At 43.9% G+C, this 21515-nt stretch overlaps 1 protein-coding gene across 1 annotated transcript; it reads left to right on the top strand.

Moving 5' to 3' along the window:
* The first annotated feature begins 4327 nt into the window (after positions 1 to 4327).
* LOC123115788 (protein FAR1-RELATED SEQUENCE 5) lies at positions 4328 to 9809 on the top strand. The gene is made up of 5 exons (XM_044536877.1): positions 4328 to 4547; positions 5100 to 5176; positions 5533 to 5685; positions 6538 to 8639; positions 9334 to 9809. Exon 4 carries the CDS (start codon positions 6554 to 6556, stop codon positions 8288 to 8290), a length of 1737 nt encoding a protein of 578 aa, XP_044392812.1. The 5' UTR covers positions 4328 to 4547; positions 5100 to 5176; positions 5533 to 5685; positions 6538 to 6553; the 3' UTR covers positions 8291 to 8639; positions 9334 to 9809.
* The last annotated feature ends 11706 nt before the right edge of the window (positions 9810 to 21515 follow it).

Here is a 21515-nt window from a genome sequence, read left to right as displayed (position 1 = left end):
AACCTACGCGTGCCACCAATTATAAGAAATAGTAGTAAGAGGTAGCATCTTCATGAGAGAAGTCACAAATTGTTGCTACTTCTAAATTCAAATTGTGATTACTTAGACATAATAGGTGGATTAAAAAGTAATCGAGGCAACATGCAAGAACTAGATACAAAACTAAAATGGATGAACTACTGGAAAGACGTCGAGGTGGAAAGTCACATGGAACATGAGACCAGGTTCTGCTATTTTCATCCTGTGCCAATTTTTAGTCTGTAACACTTGACAAAGTTTATCCAAGTCCGGCCATAGGAAAAGGAATGATCTTCTTGCTTAATGAACCCAACTATGAACTTATATCCATGGTGTGTCTCCAATATGACCATTAAACAAGTGTATTCAGTTATGGCAAGGCCGACCTTCTTGAGTACATGTGTTTTGGCAGAGCATGGGATGCACTGCAGGAAAAATGATATGAGAACACAATTTATTCGCTATCCAAATCTAAAAATAATTTCCTCTTTCATGTCAGTGTTGACCATGGTACTAGTATCTTTTATCCAAATATAGTAATCCAAATTTTCAAATTAGTCGACAGCATGTTCAAAAATCCCAACCCTCCCGGGTAGAAAAGAGTATTCTAGGAACATAGCGTGCACTTTTTAAAATCTTGTGTTAGGATGAGAGGGAACAAGTCTGGCGTCTTGCCAAGGGCGCAGAAAACTATAGGGTCCTTGCACTTTGGGCACTACAAATGAAACACACTAGATTCAATAGGAATAAAAATGCATCAACGGCGGCCGTTGCTATCCTAGGATTACCGGTGACCAAGGGACTAAGATTTATCAAGAATGGATGAAGAATTCATACATGGTTCTCCATGAGAAAACCCTAAGCAATCGCCGAGAGGTGGTTTTCTCTGAATAAGCAGGAGAAGGGGATTCCCACCGAGTGAAATATTGCTGCTTCGTCCGTTCAGCTTACTTCTACTGCTTAAAAGGTGGGGTTTTGTGATTTTACGGCTAATTGGGCATTACTGCGATGCTACGGCTGGGGTGAGTCTACCGCGCATTTGTGCACTCTAATTTGGTGCATGGTACATGGTCCATGTTGCTAGATGACCCGCATATCAGCGAAAGGAAGTAGAAAGGCAGGAGTAACTAGCTACACATAAATATATTTTTGATAGAGTGATACTCCCTCTGTAAAGAAATATAAAAATATTTTATATCACAACTTTATACTGTACATAAGAAAAATCAAGGGGAATATATAAACATAATATGGGGTTCAGATGAGAATAAAACACTCAGATAGGCTGACGGGTCTGAACTTTGGGCCACAGGCCGATGGGCCTGCATGTTTGGGTGCCCATGTGTTCTAAGTTTTGAGGTTCGGGGGCCCATGTGTTCTAACTAGATGCATTTCATCCGGTAAATATTGCATGCGATCGATACAACGCTGGTTTTAGATGCTGTCGCAAGGCGAATATAGAAAATTAAATAAAGCACGACACCTGTTAGAATGAAATTGAACGACGATTCCTAACCAGCAGTCAGAGTTGCAATTTTTTCACGATGTCCTACGTGATAAATACTACTATAGTACTATTTATACACACATGACACTTGTTTCACCATGCCATATTACATCAAAAGCTCTCGAAGGATAGACAAGTTCGGCAGTTGCGTGCTGCTACTGAAGAATTTCAAAGCTGATTAGGACCAGCTCTCCTTACCGAGAAAGTTTGATTTTGACATCATCCCCAACCGCAAGATTTGATCGAGTTTTGAACCTTGATCATCCTTTAGCATCAATCATGTGACGATCCTTTCTACTTACGACATATTGTGCAGGTTCATTCACACCAATGCTGCGCATGGTAAGAGAAACTTGGCCACGATCGCCCGAATTATTGAATGACTCCCTCTTTACTCTAGGAATTCCCTGTTTGCAAACAAGAAGAAATACACAAAAAGTTAGATCAACACACTGAATCATGTGAAACAACATGGAAAGAAAAAAGAACGAATCACTTGGGCTGCCAATGCTTACCAAGAAGGTGGAGATGTCGGTTTTTGTAAGGACTTTGGTATATGCAGTGCGAACTGCAGCCCAGTCTGTTGCCGATGCAAGTGTTGGTTCCGTTGCCGGTGCACGGGACGGAGAGGATGCAAGTGCAAGTTCAAGCGTTGGTGCAGGTGCCGAAGGCATTGCTGGTGCTCGTGGCGGTGCGGCCGGTAGTACCGCTGCTGCTGCCGGAGATGGTGCTCCTTGTGGAGCTGGTGCTGGTGTTGGAGCAGGTGCCAGTGTCGGTGCTCGATCCTCCGGTAGATCAGTCTGATTCGCTGATGTGGTCGGTGCCCAATCCTCTGGTGGATCATACTGAGCTGCTGCCGCTGTCAGTGCTAGAGACAGTGCCCTCGAAGTAGGTGTAGGTGCTCAATCCGATGCTGGAGGTGGTACCGATGTGCGAGACAGCAACGCTCGTCTCTGGTCTGCTATGATTTCAGACTTCAGCTTTCTAACTCGGCTCCGTGACCTGGATCCAGTCTTTTTCTTACCTTCTTTTAAGGGACAAATGCATTTTTGCCCCTAGTTGGAACCTACCCACGGGGTTTGCCCCTTACTTTTCGACTATGCTCAGTTTGCCCTTAGATTTGCCTCCGAGGTCACCCAAATGCCCTTTGACCGTTTGACCAATACTTTGAAAATTCGTAACAAATTCATATGAACTCAAAAAAAAATGCAAATACGATATCAAAATGTCCAGGTAAAGATTACCTTTATGTGCATGTCATTTGCATTCATGAAAAAAGTACCACACACATAATAGGGCACCCAACCACATATTTCTTCTTCAAAATTGCATGTATATTGAAACAAGACATTAACTATTAATAGAATTTAAACTTCGCAAGATCACCACACACATAATCAACAACATGTCAAATTGAACTTCAAATCCCCATATCAAATTCAAATGAAAACCACAGGCATAGTGCATCACCAACACATTTATTTTGCATAGGACATAAAAAGTACATAAAACATAACCTCTCAATTTTCATCTCCTCCATTGCCACTTATGTTCCCGTTGTCTCCGTGGCTTGGAACATTGGTATCATCGCCACCATTGATTTCATTGTCTTCATTGTCATCCATGTCTCCTCCCATCCCACCACTCATAGCACTACCCATGCCATCACTCATGCCTCCTCCCATGGTACCCACAAGACCATTCATGCCACCTCTAATGGCACCCATCAATCCACCCATTCCACCCACGAATCCTTCCATGACGCCTCCCATGGCACCATGAATCCTTCCATGCTTTCTCCCATACTTCCAATGGTTGCTCGCTTCCAACGGCCGCATCAATGCCAATTTTTTTCCATACCACACATAACAATTTGTTTCCATCCTCTTGGTAGTTTTGCAATCTTTCCTTCAGAGTTGCATCAACAAAACCCTCCTTATCGATGTCAAGATTGTCTCCTCCCATTTGTGTGTCATATTATTGAGAGGAGGTACCTTGAGAAATAAAATCTTGAAATGCAACATTCATGTTTTGCAAAAAAGTTTCATCGTTGACACTAAATGCCTCAAAATTGAATAACATAGGCACACATCACCTACAATTGGATTGAAGAAGATGATTTTGCGACAAAGCTAGAAAAACAAAGATATTTTTTTCTACATTTGCGACATTTTGTTGAACGCGTGTGGACGTCAGCGGCCATGGCGTGTGACGCCGGTTCCTCCTCCACTGTCAGTGGCGGGGGAGGGAGAGTGCACCACCGCAGCAGCTGGAGCAGTCATGGCTGCACCGTTCGTCTTTTCAACTGCGGCGAGGTAGCCAACGATGGATCTCGCGGAGTCCACTTCACGTCGGCGCCGCCGGGTAGCTCCGGCTAGGCCTTTTCAGCAATGATGTGGTTTGGCCCATCCCCTCCGACTACGGCGGTGACACGTGGGGGCGCAAAAACGGCGTGGTGGACAAATGGCTTGGAGGCGACCATGACGATAATGGGAACCACCAGAGGAGTTGCTCCAGTGTGGCGGTAGCAGGGTGATAACGACACTCGAGTCGGAGGGGTCGTCCATGACGGTTCTGTGGCTGGCTGCGGTCCCGCGCGGGAACGTTTTGCATGGCGGTTGGGCAATCACATGCTGCCTGAAAAATGTTTTATGTGGATATTTGCAGCCAAGTGGTTGTAATTTAGGGCTGCCCAAATTTGGTTAGCAAAATTTATATAGCGCAGTTATTGGAGCACTGACTTTTGGTCTAAAAACCCTAAAGAACGGTTAATTTGCCTGCTGCCTGTCGGAGACGCTGTGAACTGTCTCATGTTGATGCGCCGCTCCGCCACTCCCCGCCGCTGCTGCTTGCTCTCGACCTCCGCCTGCTCCCCAGCACAGTAGTCCCCGCTGTGCTCGCCCCCGCACCGCCTGCGCCGCGAACGCGACCTCGACAGCCCTTTCTCGGACGTGCTGCCCTGGCTCAGCCCCCGTGACCTTGACGGCCTCTTTTCCTGGGTTTGTTCATCGCTTTGACTGATGTAATTCCTCTGCAACTCTTTTCTTGCCATGGCCAATAGAGATAATAATTCCTCATTTTCCTTTCTTGATGTCCTACAGTGATGTGCATTTGATAAATAGTTGATGTCTAATTTCACGATTTTAATTTGCTTCCAGTTTTAGAGTTCGCCTGGTTAATTTGTGTAGGCTTTTCCATAATACACTTACTCTCACATTTTCAGTTATGGCATGCTTTACCTTACACATTATCACCTGCACGGGCATTCCTTTACATCTATGCAGTGAAGTGATGCATAGACTGGATAATGAATGATACCCCCTCCATCCCAAAATAAGTGTCTTAACTATAGCACAACTTTGTACTAAAGTTAGTATAAAGTTAAGACACTTATTTTGGGACAGAGGGAGTACGTTGTATAGATGTAAGTGGCGTATACAGTGAAGAATTCATGTTAGTAAGTTATTTAGCAGATGCATATGAGCTGGCAATTGTTGTGCTTCAGAATGCTTTGCTATGACTGTTTTTTAGTGTGGTGCTAGCTTTTATTGTTTGTTTCTGTCCACCTGTGCAGGTAGTCTTGGTAATTGTGAGAAGCTTAGTGAGGTATGGGGCATTAGTGAAGAATGATACACATCCAGTTCTGCTCAGGTATACATTTTGTTTCCCAGCTTCTGTTATTAGTTTTTCGGTTCCCCTATGAATCGTTCGACCGGTGGTTGTTCCAACAAAAGAGCTAGCCTTTATCCACACAAAACTTATGCCTTTTATTCATGTAAACAATTACAATGGTGGTTTGGTTACTAGGCTCGATTGTTTCTTATAAAATGGTTGTGCACTACAATATTTCAGTATGGTTTCTTCTGCTGTTACAAGCTTTTGCATGTCCCTCTTAGCCTTTTGCTTTCCTGTATATACTTTGTTTTGGCAGTGAACTACCTAAGAGATAAGGATGCCGACTTTGCTTCGAGCAACTACTATGAATTTAAGAGCTTTCTTGACTGCAGGCCATGGGCATGACAATAGGTACAAGGGGGTGTTGAGGACCACCATGGATGTGATTGGCAGTCTGCCTGCTACACAGAGCAAAACATGTTGTCTGAATAGGTTCAGATTTGAGCAAACCAGTTATAACCTGTATGGTGGTCAGATTTGTTATGGTAAGATTTGAGCAAATCAGTTATAGCCTGTTTGAATTTCAGATTTGTTATTGCAAGTTTGCCTCCTCCAGCAGACACCATTTTGTGCATACAAGATCAACTTCATTTGCCTCCCTATTGTGAATGTACTTGAATATATTTGTTAGAGCATTGTGTTGGTGGTACTGCACTCAAATTGTGCAATCCACTATCATTGATGTCATTACTGTTGGTACATTATGTGGGCAAGAGAGTTAATTTTTAGACGCCTTTTCTTCCCTTCACAGTGAGCCGATGCCACTGAGATTTTGTAAGCTTAGAGCCTCGCTGTGGCTGCTGGGTGGGTCTTCGGGCTGAACAGTGGGTTTGTGGGAGGATGTTTGTTGATATATGAATAGTCCTCCCCCGCAAAAAAAAAGAAAGATATATGAATAGTCCTCCATTCCATACCGGTGTGCGACTCGCATTGACCATCCCCCAACAAAAAAAGATAGGATACAGAAATACGCACACGCCAGCCTCCCTAAAATCGCATGTGGAGGACGCGGCTATAGCTGGGCACAGCAGAGCGCTCTGTTCCGTCTAGTAATGAATTGATTTGTGGCTAATGTGCAAATTTTTGGTGTGGAAAATGTCCGACATTATCATAGAGTTAAATGTAATTTTGTTCTTAATTTTTGTAATTGAACTAAACTATTCAAGATACTATCGTTATAAAGAACAATCTGTACTTCAGTTGCTGTTATTTTGAACTACTATATTTAAAACTGCAGTGGAATCATTTTTGTTAATCAGCATACCTTGGCTTAAAATCCTATCTCGGCCCCCATGTGCAAGTGATGATACATATCATTCTGTGATTGATGTGTGCAGAACTTGATATACACTGATGGAAGCTGCAAGGAGCGAAGGGGATGAGCTGATTGCGGATTATGTCGATTGCCTCATGTCCTTGGACAGCAATGCTCGGTCTGTCCAGAACGACAATCTGATTCTCGAAGGTCCAGTCATAGAAGCAGGAGTAGCTGCTTCGGTTGGTGGTATTACGGAGAAGGATGCCATGAAAGATTTTGTACCTCCAGAGGATCCTAAAGAGCCATTGCTAGGTATGACATTTGAATCTGATGAAGCAGCAAAGACTTTCTACAATGAGTATGCCAGGCACCCTGGATTTCCCTTCCGCGTTGGTAGGTCTCGCCGTTCGAAAGGTGCAGAGGAGGTTGTCATCATGAGGAGGTTTGTTTGCTCAAGGGAAGGCATGTACAGAAAGAAGAATCCATCATCAGATGAGGCTACAGAGAAGCGTGAGAGGATGTCTATGCGGGAAGCTTGCAATGCTATGATGGAGGTGGTCAGAGAATCAAACCATTGGGTTGTTTCCAAGCTTGAAAAAACTCATAATCATAAACTTGGCACCTGTAGTAGAGTTGGGTATCTTCGTGACAGAGGTTTGCTTGATGCCTCCAATAAGATCACTATGATGGGCTCAGACGGAGTGCCCTTTCCGAGGCAGAATATTCTTGGGGAAGGCGGAGACGCTCAAGGTCTTCTTGATTATTTGAAGAAGATGCAAGCCAATGACCCTGCTTTCTTCCATGCCATACAGGTCGACAAGAATATCTGTCTAATGAATGTTTTTTGGGCCGATGCTAGAGCTAAACTTGCTTATCAGCATCTTGGGGACGCTGTTACATTTGACACAACATACAAGAAGAACAAGTGTATGATGCCCTTTGTTACCTTTTCAGGAGTCAATCATCATCTCCAGCGTGTTATATTTGGATGTGCATTGCTTATGGAAGATACTGAATGCTCATTTGTTTGGCTATTTGAAACATGGCTGGCAGCAATGAGCGGGAAGGCACCATGTTCACTAATTACCGACCAAAATCGGGCCATGAAAGTTGCAATTGGAAGGGTTTTTCCGCATACCTGTCACCGCTTCTGCAAGTGGCACATTTTGAGTAGAACCAAACACAAGTTAGCTCATACATACTCTGAGCATCCTACTTCAATAGATGAGTCAGAAAGCTGTGTTGTTGAGTCTGAAACAATCAACACATTTGAAACAGCGTGGATGTCAACCATTGATACTTATGATTTAAGAAATAATACATGGCTTCAAGCAATGTACAATATCTGCCAAAAATGCATTCCTTTGTACCTGATGGATACATTCTGTGCAGAAATATCTAAAGCGCAGAAGTTAGAAACCATGAATGATTTCTACAAGAAGTATTTCAGTACGAATGTGACACTGGAAGTTTTTCTAACCCAATTTGATTTGAGCATCGAAAACCATTATGAGGAAGAAGCAAAAGCAGATATGGACACTTCTTTAAATTTGGTGACGACAAAGACTGCATCACCAATGGAAAAGCAGGCAGCACGTACCTACACCAAAGCAGTCTTTAGTAGATTTCAGGAAGAATTTACAGAGTCTTTGGCATATGTTATTCAGAAAACTAAAGATGGCTGCATAAGTGAATACAACATCATGAAAGATGAAAATTCATCCGATACATTCCGTGTGGCCTACAATGCTTCCAATAAGATGGCAAAATGTAGTTGCAAATACTTTGAGTTCTTAAGTATGTCATATTCTAGGAGTATTCAGAATAGTTGATCCACATTTACTTCCACCTGATTACTATTTGAAGCGTTGGACAAGGAAGGCCAGAGACAGTGGTTTATTAGAATACAAATGTGATAACCATCAAGATGATGCTTGTCAGTCCATCACAAGCCGTTACGATGTTCTATGTGCTGATGCCATCGGATGTGCTGAGAAAGGATCTGGATCAGAGACAGTGTACAAAGCAGCAAAAGATATCATACAGAAGGCATATGAAGAGATTATTGTTTATGAAAGAAATCCGGCGAGGGTATCACAAAGGGATGCTATAAACAACAATGAGGATGTCATGGTTGATGATAGCATGACTGATCAGTCTTTGCCTGATTCCAGAGGGAAGGTATGCCTAATGTTAAATATTACAAAATTTTCATGAGAATCATATTCTTAAAGCAGTTAACTACGTGAGCAAAGTTGGTACTCTCTCCATCACAGTTTACACGGCGCGCTTCAATCCTCATGCATTTCCACGACCGGAGGGATTTTAGGCTCGTTTGGTTTAATGCCCAATTAATTAGGATGTGGTAACCACAAGCAAGCCCACAATTTTCTCTCCATGTAGGTGTGTACGCGGGGTGGAAGCACTCCATGCATGTGTGTACACATTAATTTCTCTACTAATAGGCACCGTGCTATAATTACCAATGCTATTTTTTGGTCCAATCGCTAATCGCCTTGGTCCGAGAGATTGTTGAAGCGTGCTAAACTGTGACGGAGGGAGTAGTTGGTACTAGCGGTTATTGTTTTTGCTCGGTTGATCAGAGTGAGTCCTGGAGTACTTTTATGGCTTTATGTCAATTACTAAATGCTATGTAATTCCTAATTGAAATGATTCAAAACAGGAGCTGGACCATATTTTAAACTTTTTGAGATGAACATAGTGTTGCTCGTTGAAACTTGCTGCTCTCAGTTTTTTCTTTTCTGACTGAAAATATGAGATGGAAAAAAAAACACTATTTCCAATTTACATTTATCCAAAGTTTTCTTATCAGAGGGAAGCTATGCAACAACACTGCATTTTGTTTGCCTTTCAGGTGACTAATCTGCTTGGCCAGTTTCTTGTCTCCTCTTGGTCTCCCTGAATGTATTTTCTATTTACTGCTGGGGATTGCAGTTATCCACAATGATATGCTGTTAATTAGTTTGGTGGAGAATAGCATCTGACCCTGTCAAGATGAAAAGTGCTCCTGTGGATGGTAAATGAAAATGATTATTAGCAAAGAATTGATGCTGCAGCAATATGGTTTGAATTTGGTTCAGAAGAGCCTCTCAGATTGTCGGCATTCTTCTTTGAGCCTCTCAGAACGTATTGCCTAGGAGACTCGTGTGAACATTATGGCTGGTGGCACTGCTCAAACTAGGGAAGCAGTAAGAATTAAACGAGTGCAGCCCATGGCAATACAATGCTACTGGTGTCCATTACATAGTTTTTGCATTGTTTTTTTTTTTTGTTGCTTTGATACTTTGGCTTGTACCAACTTTGTGGCGGATTATTTAATGGAAATGGACGGGGGAGGCCTGTTGTTTAAAAAAACATTTTTTTTGTATGGCTACATCACATGCATGGAGTTAAAGGGAGGTGAAAACAATGCTATATATTTGTAGAGAGTGCTTTGACCACTACTAAATGGATGCAACTAGCCTCATATTATCATTTCTTTTGGCCAGTTGCAACTAGCCTCATATTATAATTTCGTTTGGCCAGTTGCTGAACACATTCACCAGCATAACGCAACCTTACTAAACAGTCAATGCAATTCTCTATTGTTCCATTCATCACTGCACCAAAAACTGTGACTTTGGTATCGATAGCTCACCGCATTATAGACCCTTTTTTAGGCAGGCCTGGTCATATCAGATGCCCATAGTAATCTGAAGAAACTAGAGAGAATATCAATTACTTCTCTGGGAATAGCTGTGGTGTGTGACTTGAAATATGCAACATGGAAACTGTATGAGTGGTCAGTGGCTTGTGCATGCATACTTGCAGAAACAGTACTTGCAATTTATGAGTCAAGAAGTAAAAATCTTTTATTTTAGGAGGAATTTATGACTAGTCTAAATTCAGTTAACAACAATATTATAGTTGATTCTTGATATTATATAATCATGGGCTTTGTTCTTGTTGTGGATTCTGGTCCTGCATAGCATGACCATACTGCAACGAGGATTATATTACATAATGTACATGCATCATGGCTACATCATGCTTAATTGTTGAGCAAATACTGGCGGGCATGGCAAAAGCATGTCACTCACAACTCCTGAATGGCCGCCAAATAGCTTTTGCATGGCTACATCACATGCATGAAGTTGACAGGAAGGTGAAAACAGTGCTATATATTTGTGGAGTCCTATTACCATGCTCCATGGATGCAAGTAGCCTCATATTGTCATTTCATTTTGAGGGATGTGTCAAGTGCAGACACATATTTAGTAGCTGGAATATTGGAGGGAAACAAAGACCTAGGTAGATTGCCAGACTTATAGAACAAATCAAGGAATGCAGGAGAAACAAGGTGGATAATCCATGGAGGGATAGGCCTATTGAAGAGTCACTCCAGTTATTTGAAGACATGCGACGTGGGTTAATTGCCGAGGGTGCAGCGACTCTCCAAATGAAGCAGGACATGCAGAACATGTCTGACTTGATTGCATACAGAGTAAAAAAAGTTACAAATTTGACTGATAAATTGATTGAATGTCCATATATTGTAAATACATTTGGTATGCCTAATGTTAAATCCTATACATTTTTCATGAGAATCATATTCTTAAAGCAGTTAATTATGAGAGCAAAGTTGGTAGTTGGTACTAGCGGTTACTGTTTTTGCTTGGTTGATCAGAATTAGTCCTGGAGTACTTTATGGCTTTATGTCAATTACTAATTGCTACGTAATTCCTAATTGAAATGATTCAAAACAGGAGCTGGACCATATTTTAAGCTTTTTTGAATGAACATAGTGTTACTCGTTGAAACTTGCTGCTCTCAGTTTTTTCTTTTCCGCTGACTGAAAATATGAGATGAAAAAAATGTTATTTCCTATTACTTTATCCAAAGTTTTCTTATCAGTGGGAAGCTATGTAACAAAATTGCATTTTATTTGCCCTTTTTGGCGACTAATCTGCTTGGCCAGTTTCTTGGTTCTGGTCTCCCTGAATGTATTTTCTATTTACTTCTGGGGATTGCAGTTATCCACAATGATACGCTGTTGATTAGTTTGGTGGAGAATAGCATCTGACCCTCTCAAGATGAAAAGTGCTCCTGTTGATGGTAAATGAAAATGATTATTAGCAAAGAATTGATGCTGCAGCAATATGGTTTGGATTTGATTCAGAAGAGCCTCTCAAATTGTCGACATTCTTCTTTGAGGTCGGAGCACGTATTGTCTAGGAGACTCGTGTGAACATTATGGCTGGTGGCACTGCTCAAACTAGGGAAGCAGTAAGAATTAAACTAGTGCAGCCCGTGGCAGTACAATGTTACTGGTGTCCACTACATAGTTTTTGCATTTTTTTTGTTCCTTTGATACTTTGGCTTGTAAAATCTTTGTGGCTGCCAATTCATGAAGGGCTGGGGTGCCAATCTTGGCCGTGACCTCCGCGAGCGTAAAAGATCTCTCCTGCTGGCTATCCAAGCTCTGGACGCTCGGGCCGATTCCTCTGGGCTTTCTCCGGATGAGTGGATGCTGAGATATGATCTTGAGGATCAGCTATCCTCCATCTACACCGATGAGGAGGCATACTGGAGGGTGTGTGGTACCCAGCGATGGGTGCTCCGCGGCGATGCGAACACTGCCTATTTCCAGGCGGTTGCGAATGGCCGACGCCGAAGAAACTCCATCCACTGCTTATGGGAGGATGACGTCCCCCTTGTCCGCCCTGCGGCCATTCGGGCTCATGTAGACGGCTTCTACAAAGCCCTCTTTACCCCCACCCCTCAGGGTGGGGCTAGTCTCGCCCTCGACACCTGGACGGGGGTGCAGTTGGTTTCTGACGAGGCTAACGCGGCCCTTGTTGCCCCCTTCACCGAAGACGAGGTCCTTGCGGCCATTAAAGGAATGAACCCCTCCTCGGCCCCGGTCCGGATGGCCTGCCTGTTACGTTCTTTAAAACGTTCTGGCAGACAGTCAAACCGGAGGTCATGGCCTTATTCGAGGAGTTCTATTCGGGCTCTATGGACCTTGGACGCCTCAACTATGGGATCATTACCCTCACCCCAAAGGTTCCGGGCGCCTCTGATATTCGCCAGTTCTGTCCCATCACTGTGATTAACGTGATATTCCGGATCCTGGCCAAAGGGTACGCCAATAGGGTGACCCTGCTTGCTAACTCGATCACTCACCCGAACCAATCGGCCTTCATCCAAGGCCGATTTATTCTAGATGGCGTGTTGGTCTTCCATGAAGTCCTTCACGAAGTTCGAGTGAAACATCATCGCGCTGTCTTCCTGAAGCTAGACTTTCATAAAGCATATGATACTGTCCACTGGCCTTTCCTTCGGGAAGTGCTGCTGCGTAAGGGCTTTGACGACCACTGGGTGACTCGCGTGATGCAATTAGTCTCCTGTGGGCGGACTGCGGTGAACATCAACGGCGAGACTGGGCCATACTTCCCCATTCTTTGTGGGGTTCGTCAGGGTGACCCGTTCTCGCCGTTCCTATTCAACATGGTGGTTGATGCTCTGGCCACCATCCTGGATAAGGCCAAGGGTGCCGGCCATATCCGTGGCATTGTCCCCCACCTAGTCGGAGGGGGAGGAGTCTCCCTCCTTCAATACGCGGATGACACCATAATAATGGTGGAAGGTTCTACTCAGGACGTGGCTAACCTGAAGTTCCTCCTCCTGTGCTTCCAGCAGATGTCGGGCCTAACGATCAACTTCGATAAGAGCGAAGTGATGGTTCTAGGCTACCCTCCGGTGGAAGCTCGGGCTATTGCTGACCGTCTTAACTGTCGGCTGGGTTCTTTCCCCATGACCTACCCGGGGATCCCCGTTAGTGATTCGCGCCTCACCGTGGCGGACCTCCGCCCTACGATGACCCGTATGCAGCACCACGTCGAACCTTGGAAAGGGCGTTGGCTATCGAAGGCTGCGCGTGTGATTCTCATCAACTCCTCACTCGCTAGCCTTCTTTGGTTCCTCATGAGCTTTTATAGCCTCCATGAAACGCTGCACACGGAAATTGCCAAGTACCAATCCAGGTTCTATTGGGCTGGCGACGATGACAAACAGAAGTACCATATGGTTAGTTGGCCGGACATTTGTAAACCCAAGGACCAGGGGGGTCTTGGGATTCTATCCTCCCGCCGCATGAACATCGCCCTCCTGACCCGGTGGCTATGGCGTATTGCTAATGGGGACGGAGGGCTGTGGCTCACCATTATCCGAAACAAATACCTCCATGGACAGCCTCTGGCTTTCTGTCAGCGTTCGGGCGGATCACAGTTTTGGCAGTTCGTCGTCCAGCTGCTTCCTGTGCTTCGCATTGGCACGTCCATCTCGGTTGGTACTGGGTCCGCGACCCTGTTCTGGTTTGATCGGTGGATCGGCGACACCCCTCTGGCCGCCTGCTTTCCTGAACTCTTCGCCATTGCAGTTGACCCTCGGGTCTCTGTTGAGACGGCCCTTATTGACTTAGGGCGCCTCGCGTTTCGTCGCCCTTTTGTCCCACCCGAAGTAGCCGCCTGGGATGCCCTCCTCCAGGACATCGCCCTTCTCCCGATGCGCGTCACCGACGCCCCGAACGCCATCTCGTGGCGCCTAGAGTCTTCCGGCCGCTTCTCGACTAGGTCCCTGTACGCGGCCATCGCACCTTCGCCCTCCCCCGAGCCCTTCAGTTTGATCTGGGATATTCGCTTGCCATTGAAGATTAGGATCTTCCTTTGGCAATGGATCCGTGGCCGCCTCCCCTCCGGAGTCGAAGTCCTCAAGCGTAACGGACCCGGAGATGGGCTTTGCCCTCTGTGCGACACGGTGGAGGATGCTAACCACATCTTCTTCGCGTGCCCCACGGCCCAGTTTCTTTGGTCCAGTTTCCGCGAGACGGTTGGTGGACAATGGTGCAACTCCAATTTCCCTGACCTTCTCGCGGAGATCCATGCCTCCCCCCTCGCTACCGACATATACGTTGGCTCTGCGTTGGGGTCCTTGCCTGGACGCTGTGGACCGTCCGCAATAAGCTTGTCATCCAAAAGGTCACTCTAAGACGTGCTACTGACGCCATTTTTAAAATGTGTGGGTACATGCAGCTTTGGCGGCCGCTTAGCCGCCCTCAGGATCGGGACGTCATCAACACCCTCCTCGCCGACCTTCGATCGCTCGCCTTCCGCCTGGCGCCACCGCTTCCGCCCCCCCCCCCCCCCCCCCCCGAGCCCGACTAGATGATGTCGTTCATTTATGTTCTAGGGCTTGTTGAGCTATGCCCTCACCATTAACCCTTTTGGATCTTGTGTGTGTGAACTTGGTGTGTGTTTGCGTGTGTGTGAACCTTTGTGGAATGTTGGCTTGGGCATTTGCTTTATAATATAAAGCGGGGCGAAAGTCTTTTTCGGTAAAACCTTTGTGGCGGATTCTTCAATGGAAATTGACGGGGGAGGCCCGTTGTCTAAAAAAACATTATTTTATATGGCTACATCACATGCATGGAGTTAAAGGGTGGTGAAAACAATGCTATATACTCCCTCCGTTCCTAAATATTTGTCTTTTAGAGATTTCAAATGGACTACCACATACAGATGTATATAGACATATTTTAGAGTGTAGATTCACTCATTTTGCTCCGTATGTATTCACTTGTTAAAATCTCTAGAAAGACAAATATTTAGGAACGGGGGGAGTATTTGTAGAGAGTGCTTTTAGCACTACTAAAATGGATGCAACTGGCCTCATATTATCATTTCATTTGGCAAGTTGCTGAACACTTTCACCAGCATAACGCAACCTTACTAAAAAGTCAATGCAATTCTCTATTGTTCCATTCATCACTGCACCAAAAACTGTGAATTTGGTATCGATAGCTCACCGCATTATAAACCGTTTTTTAGGCTGGCCTGGTGATATCAGATGCCCATAGTAATCTGAAGAAACTAGAGAGAATATCAATTACTTCTCTGGGAATAGCTGTGGTGTGTGACTTGAAATATGCAACATGGAAACTGTACGAGTAGTCAGTGGCTTGTTTTTTTGAAGCGCAAACCGTAGAACAACAGTTCTACGTTATATTTTCATCTATAATATGTACAAGCAAAAATACAAAAAAGAACACCAAACCACAAAGAAAAGTCATCCAATGCCAGTTCTAGAGGTAATCATGATAAAAAAACATCTAAATTGTTTCAAGTGCAATCATCACAGATGAGCACTGATCCAGTCCTGTAATGCATCCATGTGCTTTGCTTTGATTCTTTTTTTTGGAGGAACTGGTACAGTGGGAGAGGATCCCACTGTTTTATATATTAAATATCATAACACAATTACAAGGATTAGTTACAACATGTACAAGTCTCACCCCATCTCACTTTGATTCTATATTGCAACAGCTCTAAATCTTGTTTAAGCTTGAACTTCCAACAGTTGACACTTGGTACCTCATTTCTGAATATTTTTCCATTGCGCTGCATCCATAATATTCCAACAGCCTTGAATGATTATTTCCATTGCAATCTTGGGCGGTAAATTTTCCTTAGCCAGCAACATATCGTCATATATGGAGATACAAATAAAGCGGGGCGAAAGCCTTTTTCGGTATATATGGAGATACAAATCCTTTTGGCTGGTAAGATACTGCTCCATCAATCCTGAGAGAAGCAACAGTCCCAGAATAGGTGTCTTGATGTTTCCTCTGTCTTTTCGTTGCAAAAAACACACTCATAGCAGTCCAGATGGAAAGATTTCCTTTTTAGCAGATTTCTTGAGTTCGCTCTATCATAGAGTAGTAACCAGAGGAATATCTTGTGTCTAAGTCTGCTAGAGCTTTTCCAGATCCAACCAAAAATGCAGTGTACTTGTTCTTGCAGACTAAGTAATATTGTGGTACATGGTGATTGAAGAGTATTTGTTCTTCTGTCCATTGGTTTTCCAGCTATCTTGAGTGTGAGGCTGTTTCTTTGTTCCAATCAGATGCTGCAAACTGAATATACTGATTATGTGCCTCCACAAATAATGGGTCTGAAATAGTTGTGTGCTGTCATCATGATCAATCCACTGCGCTGCTGTTTGGAGAGTGTTTCTTGCAAATGAATGGAGTTGGGGGAACTTGATATTAAGTGGTTCATCACACCACTTTTCATGCCATAAAAGTGTAGTCTTCCCATTTCCCAATGTGCAAGATGCATTTTCCTTATACAAAGGTAGCAGCTTGAGATGATTTTTCCACCAGCTTGAGCCCTCTATTCTGTTCCCCGGAAGATGTGTGCTGTAGTATTTTTCCCAAATTAGATTTACCCAAGGAAGGGGCTCCCTGTTTGGAATTTTTTTGAATGTTCTTCATCATTGACGCTTTTTTTAGAGCTACATCCGGAATTCCAAGCCCTCCCTTTTTCAAAGGTTTGGTAACCTTATCCCATGATATTAGAGCTGGTCCAGTTTTATCTTGCCCAAATTTTCTCCAGAAGAAGTGCCTTAGGAGTTTGTTGATCTGATTGATGATTGCTGCTGGTAGTGGAAGAGTGCTCGTGAAAAATATAGGAAGAGCTTGAAAGACTGATTTGATCAAAACCATCCTGCCATCTATATCCAGCATTGCGGAAAATCCGGCCAGTCTTCTCTCAATTTGCTGACAAACTAGAGAGAAGTCCTCTATCCTCAATCTGTCATCACTTAATGGAAGCCCCAGATATGTAAATGGGAAACTGCCAACCTTGCACCCCCAGGATACCTGTGATATGTGTGAGTCTATCTTGTGGCACACTGACTGGAATTATTGTAGACTTTTGAAAATTAATTCTCAATCCAGTTTGGCTTGCAAAATGCTTCAGTAGATTACTAAGCTGTAGAATTTGTCTTTTGAAAGCAGGCACAATGAGCATAGTATCATCAGCATATTGTATCACTAGGTAATCTGAGTTTGACTGAGATGGGATTGGAACTTTCAGAATATTTTCTTCAAGGGCTCTGTTAAGAATGGTTTGAAGGAGATCTGCAGTTAGCACAAATATAAGGGGAGAGAAAGGATCTCCTTGTCTCACCCCATTTTTGCATTTAAATTGCTTTCCTGGAACTCCATTCAGTAGCACTAAAGAATAGCCAGAACTGAAGATCATTTTTACCCACATAATTCATCTCTCCCCAAAGCCTTTTGCTTTCAGAATTTCATAAATAGTCTTGCATTCCACCATGTCAAAAGCTTTTTCAAAGTCTAATTTCAACAAAACTAGCTCCTTCTTGGACTGTTTGCACTGATGGATGTATTCAAATGCCCATGCAAGGCAATCTTGTATTGATCTTATCTTTAGGAATCCATATTGAGTAGCATGAACCAGCTTCATAATCACTTTTTGAAGCCTGTTGGCTAACAATTTTGTGATGATTTTAATGGTGCAGTTGAGCAAAGAAATTGGCCTGGAATCATTTGGATTTAGTGGACAATCTTTCTTTGGAACCAGGCAAATAAATGAGCTATAGATTGATTGTAAGTTTACTCCTCCTAATAGAAATCCTCAGTGAGCTCATAGAAGTCAACAGTAATAATATTCCAGCAAGCTTTGAAGAAGGTGTTGGGAAACGTAGCATGCAATTTCAAAAAAATTCCTACGCTCACGCAAGATCTATCTAGAAGATGCATAGCAACGAGAGGGGGAGAGTGTGTCCATGTACCCTCATAGACCAAAAGTGGAAGCATTTGACAATGCGGTTGATGTAGTCGAACTTCTTCTCGTTCCGACTGATCAAGCACCGAACGTACGACACCTCCGAGTTCTGCACACATTCAGCTCGATGATGTCCCTCGAACTCTTGATCCAGCAAGTGTCATGGAAGAGTTCCGTCAGAACGACGGCGTGGTGACGGTGATGGTGAAGTGATCCGCGCAGGGCTTCGCCTAAGCACTACGTGAATATGACCGGAGGCGTAAACTATGGAGGGGGGCGCCACACACGGCAAGGAATCAATGTTGTGTGTTCTAGCGGTGCCCCTCTCCCCCCCCACATATATATAGGTGGGAGAGGGAGAGGGGCAGCAAGGGGCACCCCAAGTAGGAGTAATAGAGTAATCCTACTTGGGCGCCTCCCACAAGTCGGCCTCCCCCCTTCCATAAGTGTCGGAGGGGGGAGGAAAGAGAGGGGGAGAGAAGGAAAGGGGGAGGCCGAATCCTCCCCTTTCCTTTCTCCCTTCCCCTCCTTCCTTCTCCTCCTATTCGGCCTATATGGGGCGCACCAGCCCACTAGGGGCTGGTCTGTCACGCTCTTGGCCCAATAAGGCCCATATCTTTGCCGGGGGTGCCCGGAACCCCTCCCGGTGACCCGATAGGTACCCGGTACCCCCGGAACACTTCCGTTGTCTGAATACTATCGTCCTATATATGAATATTTATTTAGAGACTCTTCGTCGTGTTTGTGATCTCATCCGGGACTCCGAACAACATTCTCAGCTCTTGGAACATCTCATATGCTCCATGGCGTTCAAAACATTTTTGAAGTCCCGGTTCTAAGCCGTAAAGCATGGCGCACTAAACTATCAAGTAGTAATCATACTGAGCTTGTCAAACATTCATAACGTCTGCATCTGCTCCTGCAATAGGTCTGTCACCTAGTGGTGCATCAAGGACATAATTCTTATGTGCAGCAATGAGGATAATCCTCAGATCACGGACCCAGTCCGCATCATTTCTACTATCATCTTTCAACTTAGTTTTCTCTAGGAACATATCAAAAATAAAACAAGGGAGCTATAAGCGAGCTATTGATTTACAAAATAGATATGTAAGTACCATCATGACTAAGTTCATGATAAATTAAGTTCAATTAATCATATTACTTAAGAACTCCCACTTAGATTGCCCCTCGAGTCATCTAAATGATCACGTGATCCATATCAACTAAAACAGGAGATGGAGTAGTCTTCAATGGTGAATATCTCTATGTTGATCATATCTACTATATGATTCACGTTCGACCTTTCGGTCTCTAGTGTCCAAGGCCATGTCTGTACATGCCAGGCTCGTCAAGTTTAACCCGAGTATTCCGCATGTGCAAAACTGTCTTGCACCCGTTGTATGTGAATGTAGAGCCCATCACACCTGATCATCATGTGGTGTCTCAGCACGAACAACTTTCGCAACGGTGCATACTCAGGGAGAACACTTATACCTTGAAATTTAGTTAAGGGATCATCTTATAATGCTACCGCCGTACTAAGCAAAATAAGATGCATATAAAAGTTAAACATCAGATGCAATCAAAATATGTGACATGATATGGCCATCATCATCTTGTGCCTTTGATCTCCATCGTCACCGGCTTGACACCTTGATCTCCATCGTAGCACTTTGGTCGTCTTGCCAACTATTGCTTTTATCACTATCGCTAATGCATAGTGATAAAGTAAAGCAATTACATGGTGTTTGCATTTCATACAATAAAGCGACAACCATAAGGCTCCTGCCAGTTGCTGATAACTTCTACAAAACATGATCATCTCATACAACAACGTATATCACATCATGCCTTGACCATATCACATCACAACATGCCCTGCAAAAACAAGTTAGACATCCTCTACTTTGTTGTTGCAAGTTTTACGTGGCTGCTACGGGCTTCTAGCAAGAATCGTTCTTACCTGCGCATCAAAACCACAACGGTGTTTCATCAAGTTTGTTGTTTTAACCTTCAACAAGGACCGGCCGTAGTCGAATACGATTCAACTAAAGTTGGAGAAACAGACACCCGCCAGCCACCTTGATACAAAACTAATTGCATGTCTGTCGGTGGAACCGGTCTCATGAACGTAGCCATGTAAGGTTGGTCCGGGCCGCTTCATCTAACAATACTGCCGAATCAAAATAAGACGTTGGTGGTAAGAAGTATGACTATCACCGCCCACAACTCTTTGTGTTCTACTCGTGCATATCATCTACGCGTGGACCAGGCTCGGATGCTGATGACCCAGTGTAGGGGATCTATCGCAGTCCTTTCGATAAGTAAGAGTGTCGAACCCAACGAGGAGCAGAAGGAAATGATAAGCGGTTTTCAGTAAGGTTTTCTCTGCAAGCACTGAAATTGTAGGTAACAGATAGTTTTGTGATAAGATAAATTGTAATGGGTAACAAGTAAATAAAATAAATAAAGTGTAGCAAGGTGGCCCAATCCTTTTTGTAGCAAAGGATAAGCCTGGACAATTTCTTATAATGAGAAAGAGCACCCGAGGACACATGGGAATTATCGTCAAGCTAGTTTTCATCACGCTCATATGATTCTCGTTTGGTACTTTGATAATTTGATATGTGGGTGGACTGGTGCTTGGGTACTTCCCTTACTTGGACAAGCATCCCACTTATGATTAACCCCTATTGCAAGCATCCACAACTACAAAAGAAGTATTAAGGTAAACCTAACCACAACATTAGACATACGAATCTAAATCAGCCCCTTACAAAGCAACGCATAAACTAGGGTTTAAGCTTCTGTCACTCTAGCAACCCATCATCTACTTATTACTTCTCAATGCCTTCCTCTAGGCCCAAATAATGGTGAAGTGTCATGTAGTCGACGTTCACATAACACCACTAGAGGAAAGACAACATACATATCATAAAAATATCGAACGAATACCAAATTCACATGACTACTAATAGCAAGACTTCACCCATGTCCTCAGGAACAAACATAACTACTCACAAAGCATATTCATGTTCATAACCAGAGGAGTAATAATATGCATTAAGGATCTGAACATATGATCTTCCACCAAGTAAACCAATTAGCACCAACTACAAGGAGTAATCAACACTACTAGCAACCCACATGTACCAATTTGTGGTGTTGATACAAGATTGGATACAAGAGATGAACTAGGGTTTTGAGAGAAGATGGTGCTGGTGAAGATGTTGATGGAGATTGACCCCCTCCCGATGAGAGGATCGTTGGTGATGACGATGGTGATGATTTCCCCCTCCTGGAGGGAAGTGTCCCCGGCAGAACAGCTCTGCCGGAGCTCTAGATTGGTTCTGCCAAGGTTTTGCCTCGTGGTGGCGGAGTTTCGTCCCGTAAGCTTGCTTAC

This window comes from Triticum aestivum, chromosome 5B (assembly GCF_018294505.1).
Source record: "Triticum aestivum cultivar Chinese Spring chromosome 5B, IWGSC CS RefSeq v2.1, whole genome shotgun sequence".
NCBI classification, from domain to species: domain Eukaryota; kingdom Viridiplantae; phylum Streptophyta; class Magnoliopsida; order Poales; family Poaceae; genus Triticum; species Triticum aestivum.
This window is presented reverse-complemented; position numbering and strand designations above follow the sequence as displayed.

Coding starts and splice junctions, on each gene's coding strand:
- LOC123115788 (XM_044536877.1), top strand. CDS start 6,554: ATGGAAGCTGCAAGGAGCGAAGGGGATGAGCTGATTGCGGATTATGTC.